Consider the following 16752-nt stretch of genomic DNA (forward strand, 5'->3'; position numbering starts at 1 on the left):
AAGAAAGTGAAAAAAATAATTTTTTGATTTTTATTTTTTTTAAAAAAAAATCATGTATGGGGTATAATATTTTTTTTCGCGAGAGTAAAAAAATAATAAAAAGTATATATACTCATACATGTGAATTTTGTCTATAGCAAAGTTTAGGGGCATATATAATCTTTTTCAAGCAAGAATTATTTTTTGACTTCTTTGATTATTATTATTTGAGTTTCTAATTCTTATTTTATTTTATATTTTCATTCTTTGGTGTAAATATAAGAGAAATAAATAAAATGTGAATGAAAGAGAAAAAAAAATTTAAAACTTTTTTTAATGCAACTATATTGTAATTTAAAACTAATTTTTCTGCTGCTATATTGTAATTTAGTTTTTGTATCTATAAAAAATTTTTAGGGTGTGTATAATAAATTTTACAATAAAAGTAGTGAGAAAAATAAATTTAGCCATCAAAATAATAAATTCAAACTAGCTGTTGAATAAAAAAAGTTAAAAAAAATAAATTATGTGTGAGAATGATCAAATATACCCCTATATGTATTACCCCTGAACTATAGGAAAAAATTAAAAAATATCCTTCATCCACCTTTTGGTATAAAAATATCCTTCTACTCATCTTTTTGGTCTAAAAATACCCCTCCATCCACCTTTTTGGCTAACTTTAACCATTTAAACTAACAACCCTCTTTTTATTTTTTTATTTTTAAAAGTATTTATCATGTGTCATTTTCTTATTGGATGAAATAAAAATCTCACATCCACTATTTGTTTTCCATAATTTATCTAATCCAAAAACAATACACCTTTTCAAGACTTCCCCCGCCCCCCTCCAATTTTTTTTTTAAAACTACATTTTAAATAAGACTAGGATTTTTTTATCCGATTAACCAGGAAAAAAACTAGATTTTTTTTAGTTCTTGGCTTGATTTTTCTTTACTGTTTAATAATACTGATTTTTTAACAATACGTATAAATAAAATAACTAAAAAAATTTAGTTAACGTATAACTAAATTATTATTTAGTTATTGCAACATAATTTTTTTTAAAAAAAACTAAATTAGTTATTACAAGATAGTTAAAAATAAATAAATATTTTTTTCTATTACAAGATAGTTAATGTAAAACTATCTTGTAATAATACGTATAACTAATTGATTTTTTAAATATGTTTTTCAATTTTTTTCCATAATTTATCCAAACCAAAACAATATACATGCTTGATGACCATAAAAAACTAAATTAAAAAAAAAACTATAGCAAATAAAAAAAATATTTTAAAAATAGTTTTTCCTATAATTATCCAAATCAAAACAATATCCCTCTTCATGATCCGAAAACAAACTTTATAAAAAAATAAGGAGAAAAAGCTACTGCTAGATTTTTTTAAAGAAAAAATTGGGGTCTTGAAGAGGTATATTTTTTTTGGCTTAGATAAATTATGAAAAAAATTAGTGGAGGTGGAATTTTTATTTCATCCAATAAGAAAATGACACATGATAAATACTTTTAAAAAATAAAAAATAAAAAGAGGGTTGTAGTTTCAAGGTTATAGTTAGCAAAAAAGGTGGATGAAAGAGTATTTTTAAACCAAATAGATGAGTAGAAGGATATTTTTAGACTAAAAGGTTGATGGAATGTATTTTTAAACCTTTTGCTATAGGGGTATTTTTTGCCCTTTTTTCGTATTATTTTAAATAAAAAACTTTCAAAAATTAATTTAAAATTAATTTTTTCACTTCCGTTAGAAGAAAAGGGTATATGTGTGTCATTTGTGTAACAGTATGAATATATATATGAGCCACTTTCATAACGAGGGTATATCAACTCTAAATGACAAAATTGAGGGGTATATCAGACTCCTTTTCCTTCCGATAATGTTCATCACGAAACAAGTTTTTTTTTTTTAAAATACACAAATTTGTTTGATATAATACAAAACCATTAAAGTACCACAACCCTTATGTCTTCAGCCTATTTGTTGGCCTGAGGGTCATACCATCCCCAACATACAATAGAATAGATATTGAATGAATTAATATTATTAAAAAGTTTAGCATGTACCTTGAAGGGGTGTTGAGCAGGGTCCTCGGCGACCGAACTCCTAGATAGCTTCGCTTGGTGGGTATTAAAATCTACAGACTTCTTCGCATGCGTCAAAGGAAGATACAAAACTTAAGTTTAAAACAAAAATAATACATTTATAACTAATATTGAGCGTAAATTACATATTATTAAAGGTCTAACCTACGTCTCAACGAGGTCCCAAGGGAGATCCACTACACTCCCGGATGGTTTGAAAGTGTCTGCAGCTGACGACTTGACAGATCCTAATAACATATGTAAATTTCTAAAATATAATAAAATATTTTGTATTAAGTAATACACATATTTAAGTTATTAAAGACTAATCTGCGTATCAGCTAGATAATCTACGAAATAGTCTGCACTACTGAAGCTTAATCGTCTCTCTCTCTATATATAGCCTACGCATTTCGTTGCTTCACAGTACTCTCCCTATGTGCTAGAAACATCCTAGTACACAATATTTCAATCAATGACATCATGAATAGGAATGCAGGAGCATCATAAAATGAGAAGATGGAGGGACTGGCTTGAGAGGGCGGAGTGGACATGTTGAGGTCGAACTTATTGAGGTTGTCAAATCTATAGGACGTGATGAGGTACACATGCATGTAGAGGTAGAAAATCTGTGAGAGCGACATACTCATGCTTGATAAGTAGCTAGCACCTAATCCCCCTTGGAGTCTGTTAGTAATATATGGTAATATATTTTGACAGATTTGTAACAAATTGTATATATTTAGTTTCCATATATAGATAGTTAGTTTTCTTGTATTAGACGCTTGTATTAGGTGTATATATACTTATTATGTTAATGAAATAAAGCAAGAGATTAATTTCTTTCATGGTATCAACTGTCTAGGCAAATTCTCTCCTTCTTCTTCTAGGTCTCCCGTCGCCGCAGCCCCCCTCGCCTTCCTTGTCCTTGCTTTTTCACCATGTCTACCTCCAAATCTTCCTTTCATCCTGCTCTTGCTGTCTCCAACATCAAGAACCATGTTCCCATCACTCTTGAGATGGAGAATGTCTAATATTCCACTTGGGCGGAACTATTTAAGATTCATGCATGATCCCATCGGGTAATTGATCATATTATTCCTCCGGCAGCAGGAACGGAGAAACGGCCTCAACAGGAGGAGGACAAAGAACTGTGGTCCACCCTTGATGCCACCGTTCTCCAATGGCTCTACGCTACTATCTCTCATGATCTGTTGCATACAATTCTAGAACCTGACACCACGGCGATGGAGGCTTGGAATCGCTTGCGTGATATCTTCCAGGATAACAAACACTCTCGTGCTGTCACCCTTGAGTACAACTTCACTCATGTCGACATGGCCGACTTTCCCAATGTCTCTGTCTATTGTCAACATCTCAAATCTCTGGTGGATCAACTCAAGAATGTTGGCTCTCCAGTGGGTAACGATCGTCTAGTTCTTCAATTGGTCTTGGGCCTTACCGAGCCCTACCAAGGTGTGGCGACTCTTATTCGCCAACGCGACCCTTTGCCACAATTTTATCAAGCCCGTTCGATGCTCACTCTTGAAGAAGCAGGCCGTGATAAGAAAGCAACCCAAAGTTCCTCCGCTGCATTAGTTGCTCGCTCGTCCGAAGGTCCCACTGATGTTCCTAATAATTCCTCTTCCCACCGCCATAATAGTGGTGGAAAGAGGCACCACAACCGCAATAATAATGGAGGCAGATCTCGTGGAAGCCATGGTAGTCGTGGTGCCGGTAGAGGAGCTGGCAGTAGCGGCAGTCCTGCTGGCCGTGGTGGCAGCAGTAGTCGCGGCAGCACTGGGCAACATTCAACGGCACAACACTTTCCACAATTTTCTCCTTGGTCTGGCGAACAACAATGGCCATGACTGGCCTCTTGGGGTCCTTGGGCTGTCCCACCATGTCCATATTCGTCAACCACTTGGTCCCGACCCACTTATGGACAACAGCAGCCACCAAGAGCGGGTGTTCTTGGCCCCCGACCCCAACAGGCATACACCGCAGCCCCTATGCCTACGGACATTGAGGCCGCAATGCATACTCTTGGGATCACTTCTCCGGATACAAATTGGTACATGGACACCGGTGCCACTTCTCACATGACATCCAATCAAGGTAACCTCACATCCTATTTTAATAAGAGCATTAATCGTGGTATTATGGTTGGTAATGGTCACTCTATTCTAATTCACGGCTATGGTCACACAACTTTGTCTTCCCTGGGTCCTCCCTTGCACTTAAAAAATGTCCTCCATGCACCTCATCTAGTTAAAAATTTGGTGTTCGTCTGCAAATTTACCACTAATAACTCTGTTTCTGTGAATTTTGATCCCTTTGGGTTTTTTATGAAGGATTTTCAGATGGGGAGGCTGGTAATGAGGTGTAACAGTCGGGGAGAGCTTTATCCAATCACCAATCCAGTCACTTTACCATCTACTTTTGCGGCTTTGGCACCTTCTCTTTGGCATGATCGTTTGGGTCATCCGGACGCACCTGTGTTGAATTCCCTTAAGAAGAATAAATTAATTGATTGTACTCAAAGTAGTGATGTTCGTATTTGGCATTCGTGTCCTCTTGGAAAACATGTTAAGTTTCCCTTTTATGCGTCCACTTCTTGCACTCTTATGCCGTTTGATATTATACATAGTGATCTTTGGACGTCACCCATTTTGAGTTCCTCCAGTCATCGATATTATGTCTTATTTATGGATGATTATTCTAAATTCTTGTGGACATTTCCTTTATCACACAAATCACAAACCTTTTCTACATTTTTAAATTTCAAGACATTTATTCGAACTCACTTTGAATGGGATATTAAGAATATACAATGTGATAATGACAAGGAATTTGATAATGGCCCTTTTTGGGACTTCTGTAAAATCAATGGTCTGTCGTTTCGTTTTTCTTGTCCTCACACGTCCCCTCAAAATGGCAAAGCCGAAAGACAAATTCGTACGATTAATAACATTGTTCGTACCTTATTAGTTCATGCTTCCCTTCCTCCTTCCTTTTGGCATCATGCTTTACAAATGGCAACATACCTTCTCAACATTCTTCCTCATAAACTGTTAAACTATCACTCTCCTCTTAGCATTCTTTATCGGAAGGATCCCTCTTATTTCCATCTTCGTGTCTTTGAGTGTTTATGTTATCCTCTCTTTCCCTCAACACTAATAAATAAACTTTAACCCCGGTCAACCCCATGTATTTTTTTGGGATATCCATCACATCATCGTGTGTATAAATGCTACGATTTGTCCTCTCAAAAAATCATCCTTAGCCGTCACGTACTCTTTGATGAGACGCAATTTCCTTTTGCCAAGATACATACCCATCAAAATCACACATACCAATTTCTAGATGATGGACCCTCTCCATATATGACTCATCATCTCGCTAACCCTACGAACCCACCGACTCTACCCCTTCCTGCCGCACTGCTTCCAGCCCCGCCGTGTCCAGCGGGCGAGTCTGCTCCCTTGCCTGGGCAGCTTCCTTCCTCGCTGCCTGGGCAGTCCGCCCCGTCTTCCATTCTTCCTCCTCTCTCTTCTCCTCGACCCACTCCCTTCTCTTCCTCTAGTCTACCCACCGGTCCTGTTACTAGGAGTAAGCATGGGATCTACAAGCCTAAGAGGTCTTTTAACCTTCTTACATCCGTCTCGAAGTCCCCTTTACCCTGTAACCCTGTGTCTGCTCTTCGTGACCCGAATTGGAAATTGGCTATGGATGATAAATATAATGCTCTTATTAAAAATAAGATGTGGGTGTTGGTGCCCCATCCTCCTAATGTTAATATTATTCGGTGTATGTGAATTTTTGCTCATAAAGAAAAATCTGATGGTTCGTTTGAGCGACATAAAGCTCGTCTTGTAGGTGATGGTAAAACCCAACAGGTTGGCGTAGATTGTGGTGAGATATTTAGACCAGTTGTCAAACCGACGACTATTCGTATGGTTCTTAGTCTGGCTCTCTCCAAGGCATGACCGATTCACCAACTTGATGTCAAAAATACTTTCTTACACGGCGAACTCAAGAAGACTGTGTACATGTATCAACCTTTGGGTTATCGGGATCCTAATCGGCCTAATCATATCTGTTTGCTGTAGAAATCTTTATATGGACTGAAACAGGCTCCGCGGACTTGGTATAAACGGTTTGCTAACTATGTCCATACTCTTGGGTTTTCTCACAGTAAGACCGATCATTCCTTGTTTGTTTATCGTCGAGGTTCTTCTATGGCGTATCTTTTATTATATGTCGATGATATTATTTTAACTGCTTCCTCTGATGAGCTTCGCCAGTCTATCATATCACTTCTTAGCTTCGAATTTGCTATGAAGGATTTGGGCTTGTTGAGCTATTTCTTGGGCATTGCTGTCACTCGTCATACAACCGCTTTATTTTTATCTCAAAAGAAGTATGCAGCTGAGATTATTGACCGTGATGGCATGTCCTCGTGTAAGCCATCTCTTACTCCAGTTGATACAAAGCCGAAGCTTAGGGCTACTACCAGCACACCATTTGCGGACCCTTCACTTTATCGGAGTCTTGCCGGGGCACTGCAATACCTAACATTCACAAGACCCGATATTACCTATGCTGTGCATCAGGTGTGCTTGTTTATGTATGATCCACGAGATGAGCACATGCACGCTCTCAAGCGCATCGTGCGCTACCTACAAGGTACGTTGGAGTATGGTCTTCACCTGTATCCCTCTTCCACAACCAACCTTGTCTCGTATACTAATGCTGATTGGGGTGGGTGCCCCGACACACGGCGTTCGATGTTGGGTTATTGTGTTTTTATGGGTGATAACTTGATCTCATGGTCTGCCAAACATCAGGCTACTTTGTCCCGTTTGAGTGCCGAGGTAGAATATCGAGGAGTTACCAATGTGGTTTCTGAGTCCTGTTGGTTACGAAATTTGCTTTTGGAACTTCATTGTCATATTCCACGGGCTACTTTGGTTTATTGTGATAATGTTAGTGCCATATATCTGGATGGTAATTTTGTTCAGCATCAACGCACTAAGCACATTGAGATGGATATACATTTTGTTCGGGAGAAGGTGGCTCGTGGCCAGGTTAGGGTACTACATGTCCCCTCTCGTTATTAGATTGCAGATATCTTCACCAAAGGCCTTCCGTTGTTGTTATTTGAAGACTTTCGGGACAGTCTTAGCGTTCGGTGACCTCCCGCTTCGACTTCGGGGGTGTATTAGAATATATGGTAATATATTCTGACAGATTTGTAACAAATTGTATATATTTAGTTTCCATATATAGATAGTTAGTTTCCTTGTATTAGACGTTTGTATTAGGTGTATATATACTTATTATGTTAATGAAATAAAGCAAGAGATTAATTTCTTTCAGAGTCTGAAAGCTTATTTAAGTTTTGCTTCGACCTCTTTTTGCGTCATATGTCTTTTAGGATGACGACTGCACTGAGAAAGAAATAAAAAATTAATGAAAAAATTACTTCAACACACATTTTATTTTATTATAATCTCTAAAATTTTCTATCATTTAAAAAAATTTCAAAAATCTTCTCTCAAATATATTACTTCCCTCTCGTTGATACATCCGTATCCCCCTCTAATATACACCCTTCCCATCTCTGATACATCTCTATATCCCTCCCCCATCGGATACATCCCTCTCCTATGTATTCGAATGTTTGCTGATGTATTCGATAGTCTAGTGATGTATCCGAAATCCATAAAATTTAAGGAATTTTTGGTAATTTTGAAAAGAATAGGGTGTTGGGATATACTATTAACCATGTAGTTGAGTCATATTATTTTATTTAATCTCTTGTAAAGATAATTTATTTTATTTATTTATTTATTTATTATAATAAAGTATTTATTTGAATAGATCATTATGTTTATATGCGAGTCCATTGCTTATATAGTAGACAATTTTATGTATAGAGTTATTTAACTCATACATAGAAGATTAAAATTATTGTTTCATATAAGTCATAAATTAAATGTTCACAATAAAAGATGAAGTTGGACATACATCTTGATAATTGTAGTACAAGATTAAATATAATTTGATCTTAATTTTGGAGAATGATAAAATTCCAAATTCTTGTGCTAGTACATTTAGTATGTATTTGAACGGACCAAATTGAGATATTTGTTTAGGTTCTGAATTTTAATAAATAATATCTCTAGTCCATTAGATGTACTTATGCTCTTAATCTTGATATAATTATTATGATCTATTAATTTAATTTATTATTTTAATTTATTAAAAGGTGAAACTCTTTTAATACGTCAATAAATTACTAATAGATTGGATAATAACAAATCACATTAGTGAAATAATAATTAGTTGGTCGAACCGTGTCTCTGTATTGAGATAAAAGACATCCATTTATGGTTGCTTATAGGTTTTCATGTGAAACCCTGCACATGGATTTTATTCGACACATGAAATAAGTTAAGTATAATAATAAAGGATTAATTTAGTCAATGAATTAAATTTTTCAAAAAAAATTGATTTAATTGATTGGTGTCGGTAATTCTAACATGGGGAGTTAAGTAAGATGTAATGATGAATTTCAAAATTAAATCGATGAGTGCAATTACAGATTTTTAGTGAAATAATTTGTAATTTGTTGCGATGTGGTTAATTCATTCATTTGATAATTATTATTGTAATTGAAAGCCTCAGTTAAATATATCTATGGTTTCTACTATGCCTGATTAATTGACCGAATATAGAAAAGAAGAGGAATAATAAAAGGAGAAATAATTATTTTATTGATCTTCTTAAATGAATTGAATTTTTGAAATTCAATTATTAATTAAGAACAAATTTGTTTTGCACTAAATGGATGAAAACGTTTTTTTTGGCTTAATGACAATTTATTCCTCCAATTGTCTGCCTCTATTCATTGCTCATTATGCCTAAATCCGTTTTTGATTTTTCCTCTTCATCCTTGAGTGGAAGAACAAGTATAAAAGGGCTAGAGATGGAAGAGGTGAAATCATCCTTTCTAAAGCAATACCTGCCCACACAAATAACTTGGTAGTAGCAATTAGTTGGGAAATAAGAGAAAATCGTAGCCCTGAATCCTTGGCTTCTGGACAGTTTTGTAGAAGCTTCAATAGGTTAGTCTTCTTCTTACATATTGTTTTAGCTTATATGTAAGATTTGTGATCATGAATATAGCTTTTGTTGTGCATATTCTAACAATTAGTATCATGAGCTTTCTTACATATACTAAATAATGTAATAAGATAATTCATGACTGATATAATTTTACTGTAAAATTTATATATTATGATGCGTCATTGTTTATGTATGAATTCTTTGTTTCATAAATGGCTAAATTTCCATTTATGAATTCATGGTTTGATGTACTGTTCAATATTGAGATTGAAATTCATGACTGTTTATAATTCGAATTTGAATTCAATATTTCATATACTGTTGATTATTGTTCATGATTAATATATGAACTTTATAAATCATATTTGTTAAATCGAAATTCATGATTCACGTTTTTAACTTAATTGAATTACTAATTTTAAAGTTTCTTATGAGAATTTTTTAAGTTTTTCAAAATATTGTCTGGATTCTAAATAATTATTGAATAACTCGAAAAAAATATATCCACAGAGACTATGTTGCGCTTGATGGCATCACCTCTTGGCCTTGCCTGATGGCCCTGCTTATCGACCTTGCCTAATGGCATGTGCCTTGGCAAGCGGCCTGATGGCATGTGCCTTGGAAAGTGGTCTGCTAGCATGTGTTTGTACGGCTTGCCTTTGCCATGCCTTTGCCTTTCCTTTTTCTTTCCTTGGACTTGCCCTGACCATGCCTTGGCATGACTTTGGCACTGCCTTGGCATGGCATGCACGCTTGGCCTTGGCTGACATGCCTAATTTAATCGGCGTTGGATTTTTAAAAAAATTGATGAACTCCGATTGACTCAATTTTTGGCTGGTTGATTGAAAGTGACCCACTGAGCAATACAAACAACTTTGCTATGACCAAGGACCTTTTAGGCCATTCAAAGTCGTTTTGATGGGTTTTTGGCCATTTTTCTTTTTTCTGAAAATTTAAAAAATTCAAAAAACATTATTTTTGATTATCCAGTAGTTCAAGTATTTACCCTTAATGATTATAAATATTTTTCACAGTTAAAATTTGAGTTTACATGTTATCAAAGGTCCTCTTCCCTATCGTATAAACTTGTATATTTTGATACTGCAATTGTTTTTTGTTTTGATGACTTGTTTTAAACTTTCCAACTAAGTTGCATATTGAATCAATGAACAAGAGACTATATATAAACCTGCCTTAACTAAAAGATTACTCTCTAACTGAGTTGGTTTTGTTTTGTTTAAGTGGCTATATATCCTTACATGATCGTGTATTTGCTAAAATAGTTAAGTTTCCCCAACGGCTCTAACTGTTCAAAAGCATGATTGTATGTATCCCGTGTTACTATTTTTTTTAAGATTGCATGCCTAATGATCTATTTCAACTATATCTCAGATTAAATATGTCTCACTTCAATCCCCTGTCCTCTATCTTGAACCAAAATAAACTGGAAGGTCCTAATTATATGGACTGGAAATAAAACTTTGATATTGTTCTTACTTCGAAGGGATATAAGTATGTTTTGGTTAAGGAATGTCCCATTAAACCAACAGATGTTACTAATGAAGAGATCCAAGCCTATGAAAAGTGGGTCAAGGATGATGAGAAGGCAAGGTGCTACATTCTTGCCTCTATGTCGAATGTCTTACAGCGTCAACATCAAACCATGACAACAGTTTTCGATATGCTCGAATCTTTCAAAGAGATATTCTGAGAGCAGAATCGTGTTGCAAATCAAACTGCCATGAAAGCCCTTTTAACCAACAAAAATGGGTGAAGGATCTTCTGTCAAGGAACATCTGCTAAAGATGATGAGTTTTCTGAATAAGCTGTAGATACTTCGTACTTCCATTGATAAGGAATCTCAGGTGGAGATGGTCCTGCAGATTCTGTTGGACAGTTATCAACAATTTCGCTTAAATTATAATATGAACAAAATGGATTTATCTCTTGCAAAACTATGAATGAACTTACAATGGCATAATCTATAATCAAGAAGAAAGCTCCTTCTGTGGCATTCATGGTGGATAAACCTACCGCTTCCTCTTCTAAATTGATGAAAGTCCAAAAGAAGAAGAAGAAGCTCCATAAAGTTGTGGAACCCGGAGGTGCTATAGGTGGTGTGGCTAAGCCTAAAGGCAAGTTCTTCCACTGCAAGCAGCCTGAGCACCACAAGAAGGAATGCTCCGATTATCAAGCCAAGATGATGTAATGACCTTGAGGATCATTTTTTAAAATATTATGTGAAATTATCATTTTACCTCTATCGTTAGTGTCTCAGAATATTATTTGACCAGTTTGTGTAGTTGAAAGTATCAAAATCTTAATGGTTTGTAAATTGTGCAAATTCTTGAGTTTTATAGATTTAAGAGGTGAAAAAGTGAATTTTGGTACCAGCCGAAGCTACGGATCTTGAAACAGAATTCCATCAATTCTAGTAGCTCCATAATGTGAAAATTGGTCTAGGAGAGTTTATGGAATTAGTTGGAGAGGGTTAACGAAGATTTGAGGTCTTGAGTTGGGAATTTGAAGAATTTTAGGCCAAGGTTTGATTTTGGTCAACTTTTGGAGTTTCGATGCTCGAAATGGAATTCAGATGACTCTGTTGGATTTGGAGAATGATTTTTGGTTTAGAAGAAGTGCTTGTTGAATTTTTAGAAGTCCCGAGCCCATTTTAGTATTTTGAAAGGCTAAGTTGGTTTAGTTGTGACTTTCTGAATTTCGGATCAAGGAGACCTTGAATTTGAATTATGATAATTCAATCAGCTCTAGAATGGTCAAATTAGACTAGTAGCATTCTCTTCATGACTATCGAGGTAATCGATACGAGTTTGGGCCATTTGACGCTTTTGACTTTGAAAGTTAGCCTATAGTTGACTTTGATCAATATTCTTGGAAAACATGATCGGATGAAATTTTTGACAGCTCGGTTAGTTCCGGAATGTCAATTTTGATCTAGAACGACCCTTCGTTTTCTTCCTAAGGCTTCCGGTCTAATCCCGAGGCTCATTATGAAATTTGACTTAAAATGACACTTGAATGTGAGACCCACTTTTTATTAAAATGACATCGTATGATAATTTTGAATATGCCATTGAGTCCGGAACGTCAAATTTAGTAGGGTAGCATATATGATTTATTTTTATTGGATTTCGAACGAATTCTGAGGGCCCGTTTGGAGACTTTAAATAAGGAAAAAATCAAAAAAATATGGTGCAAAAGTGCATATTTTTCAGATTTTTCTTACAAATTTGAACCCTCATTTTTTGAGCTTTTTAGTCCAAATATAGTGATTCAAGAGTCTATCTTCAAGAGATTTTCGTGAGAAATCCGTTGGTCAGCTCGAAATCTTGAGATGAGAATTAGATTAAGGTAAAATATTGATTCTAGTTGCTGCAATGTCCATTTTTGGAGTGAATGTTTGAGGAGCTTTGAGAATTTATTTTTTGGTCTATTTAAACCCGATTTTGGTGATTCAAGGGTCTAAGTTCAAGGAAATTGTATGGAGAATCCATTGGTGAGATCAAAAACTTGATTAGGAGTTTTGTGTGAGGTAAATTCTCTAATCTAGCCATTGCATTTATTATTTTGAGTTGGAATTTTAATGAATTTCGGAGCATTGTTACTTGGTCATCTTAGCTCTCTTTTTAATGATTCTTGGATCTAAATTGTGACTTTTTCTGTAAGGAACGTCTTGGTGAGATTATCCTTTACCAGTTTCTATAATTATTATCTTCCAAAATATCTTTAAATCAAGATTTTAAAGGTGGGTTATGAGATTTTCTTTCAAGTTGGAAAATTATATTTTCATGATTTATAACTCGATTCTTGCTCGATTTTAATGGATTTTTTAGCCACGAACTCTCCTCAATGTGTAGGAACATAATTTTAAAATAAAATTCTAGATTTACCCTTAGATCAAAATTAGTTAATTTTGGACCAATTTACCCCCAGTTCCAAATCCTTGCAATATAGGTGTCATTAGACTCCTTGTGATGTGTATGTTTCATACTTGATAGTGGGTTGTCGATTCGGTCATTGAATTCGAGGGTTGATCATTTGGTAGGAGTGTTCGAGTGTAGTTTTAGCAATTGAGATAGATTTGACTATCCTTCTTTGAGACTTAGATGGGGTAATTAGTCATTCATATGTTATAGACTTTGGGATAGGGTTGTAATACGAGTTTAGAATGTTATATATATTGTGATGCCTTTGTGGGAGGTTATTTATTAATGTGTTGCCGTGTGGGAGCTTATTTGTATTACATAGCCCATGTGGGGGTCTTATTTGTTATCTTATTTACTTTTAGAGCATATGATTCACGATTTGCCTATGAGAGAGGCTTGAGGATATTATTTGACTTGTGATGCCCGCCTGAGGGGTTGAGTTGGGGTTTTGAGCATGCCTGAGTATTAAAATTAAAATATTTTCTTTCCATTGCTATTTATTGAGGGTGAATATCATATGTAGTTAAGTTTTGAGAACTTTGAACCTTATACTACATGTTGAGCTGATTATTACTTCCATCCATATGTGTTTTGATGCATTCATTCTCATTCATCATACATGAGATATGGAAAGTTGAGAAATATGGAAATTCTTTTTGAGAAAGAAAATGAAACATCTTTAAACCTTTGTATCTTGAGTCCCTGACCAAGGCAGTTTTACAACAGGATAGTGGATACATTGTGATCCCTTGACCACAAGGAGGTGGCAAGAATGATGAGATATTGTGAATGAGGTATATGGTCTGCGAGATCCCCATGGGTCTTGCTTGGTAGCATAGCTAAGCAGGTGTATACGACAGGCTGTGCGACAGTCTTGATTCCACCGTATCACCACATCATTGCATCATTATATTGCATTGCATTGCATTGATATCTGTACTACTTGACTTATTTGGTTAATTGTGATTATGAATTGTTATTATGGGTTTAATTTATTTGCGCTATTATATATTAATTGCCGGCACCGATGCCAGAGTGGAACTTTTCGGTGTGTAAGTAGAAGCGTTCCTTAGTTTATTTCATAGGTTTGATTAATTCCATATATTCAGTCGGCTAAAACCTACTTAGTACATATGGATTGTACTCACCCCGACTTTTGTGTCCCTTTTGATGCAGATACCAGTCAGGGTACCTCACGTGCCAGCTGATATTCTAGTGGATTTTGTATTCCCAAATTAGTGGTGAGGTCTCGGGATCCATATCATCACTAGTCTATCTTTATTTTCTCATTCTTTTGTATTATTTAAAGACTTATGTTGTATCTTCAGACTCGAACCTTGTATTAGATGCTTTTTATACTTATGACACCAGGTTTTGGAATAATTTCATTGTTGTCCGTTTGTTGTGTTTAATTGTGGTCTAACTTTCCTTTGGGAGTCTCATATGGTTTTACTTTTAGGATTACATATCGAGATGGGGTTTAGGATGTGTCTCATCATGATCTCGATTTTGGGTTGTGACAGATGAAGAACAAAGGTAACTCTTATTTAAATGTCATTGAAACCTGGCAGTTGTTTCTACCCAATTATACATTGTAGATTCGGGAATCACTGACCATGGCTGTACTTCTTTGCAGGGGTTTTAGGAAATGTGATGCCTAAATGAGAATGAAATATGCATTTTTCAAGCAAATGGGGACCCAGTACCAACCCTAGCTGTAGGAAACATTTCTATTTCATTCAGTAGTACTCGAGTTCATGTTTTAAAGGATGTCCGATATGTACCTTCGATAAGAAGGAATTTTCTATTAGTATAAAAAATAATGGATGTTAGTTTTAATGTTTGCTTTGCTAATAACTTTGCTGTTATTAAGTATCATAATCATTTCATCCATACTACTCCCAAAATTCATAATATGTTTGTGTTTGAAGTCTCCAATAATATGCTACAACAATTCGAACTAAATAACATTGATATTTCTCATAAAAGAAAATGTATTTCTGAATAGAGTCAAACTTAGTTATGTTTCACGACCAGGCTAGACCTTAGGTGCGACACAGTGATTAGAATCCCAGAGGACCCCAACACACCCTTTTAGTATATCATACATAAGCATACATAAGGAAAATAAAGCGATAAGTTAAGGCATAGAAGCAGAAGTAGTCTCAATAAATGGATATGTCTAAAACTTGAATGAACGACAATATAGACTCCATAACATCCAACATGCCTCTACTAACTGGACAGGGGCTTAGGAAAAGATCATATTCCATCTAATATAAAAGATAAAAGAGTCATATAACGTAAAGAAAATAGAATGTCTTGTCCTCGAAATATGATGACTTACCATAAGTACAAATGTAATAAGCTCTAGCCGAAAGGGATGAACGTGATCGTCAGTCCCTACATATGATACAATGTAGGCAAAAAGTATGCGCTAGTATATGGAATGCACTAAAGTATGTGAGAAATATGAATGAACAATAAACATAGGACATAATCAATATGAATCATGGGATGCAAGACCAATATCTTAAAACATGAGTAAAACCATGAAAATCTTAAAATATCATAATCATTGGTCAATGCATCAAAACATCATTATGAGAATTTTATACCTTTTATTTACCTTGGTGTGGGATAGAAACTTTAACCGATATATAAGACCATACGAGCTATAACATGGAATCCAATAATCCCTACATCGAGAAGGAGAAGGCTACCTTACCAGGGGTAGACTTCTTGATGGTACTTTCTCTAACTTTGTGCTATATGTGGATCAACTATCTATGCTATTGGCACTTTAAATCTATGCGGACAGTGTAGTTAGGGACTAAAGGTTGCTACTAGGATTCTCTTGGGTAGCCACAATGGCTACCGAACCAAACCCCACCTTGAAGTCCTCTCAATGCTTAGTAATTATCCCAACGGAAATTCATACAAACATAGTCATCAACATCATATAGGAAAGATAATAATAGATATCAATCCTCATCATAAGAAAATCATAGCAATAGATCATGAACATGAATGATTCATAGAATCCATGAGTTGGTGAGAATTGCCCTTATCACCTCTTTAACTGATTGTGTGAGAACTACCTTATCACACCATACCTTTTTGCTTAAAGTATTATTGAAACATCATTCATAATATTTCATGAGTCATTCATAAACTTTGGTAATCATTAATAATGCTTTCATTGAAATCACTTGAAATTCATGATCATAGTTTATTGAAAACATACTTGAAACTAATATATAGCATAGGTCTTTGAAATTCATCTTGAAATCATGCAATATGATGTGGATTATACATAATTAGTCTAATAAAAATGAAATATATCATAATTAAGAAGATCCAATGTAATTAATGAAATTAAGGCTTTTAGAAGAAAAATTCATGAGAGATTTTGGAAAGAAAGCTTAGAATTTCATGGGTGAAAGGGCCCATGGATAAATTCTCACATACTTTTGATCTTAGGAGCCCTAAATTGCAGAGAATTGAAGCTTTGATATTGAACAAATCCTTTCAATTTCTTGAGGAAGAAGAAGACTCTTGAGAGAACACCTTTTGAGAGATGATTTGATTTTT

General features: G+C 35.0%; 1 protein-coding gene across 1 annotated transcript; it reads left to right on the forward strand.

Annotated features, from left to right (window-relative positions):
- Window positions 1–3327: 3327 nt before the first annotated feature.
- On the forward strand, window positions 3328–3951 carry LOC129869797 (uncharacterized). Its single transcript, XM_055944407.1, has one exon. The coding sequence runs from the start codon at window positions 3328–3330 to the stop codon at window positions 3949–3951; it is 624 nt and encodes a 207-aa protein (XP_055800382.1).
- The last annotated feature ends 12801 nt before the right edge of the window (window positions 3952–16752 follow it).

Source organism: Solanum dulcamara, chromosome 10 (assembly GCF_947179165.1).
Source record: "Solanum dulcamara chromosome 10, daSolDulc1.2, whole genome shotgun sequence".
Lineage (NCBI taxonomy): Eukaryota > Viridiplantae > Streptophyta > Magnoliopsida > Solanales > Solanaceae > Solanum > Solanum dulcamara.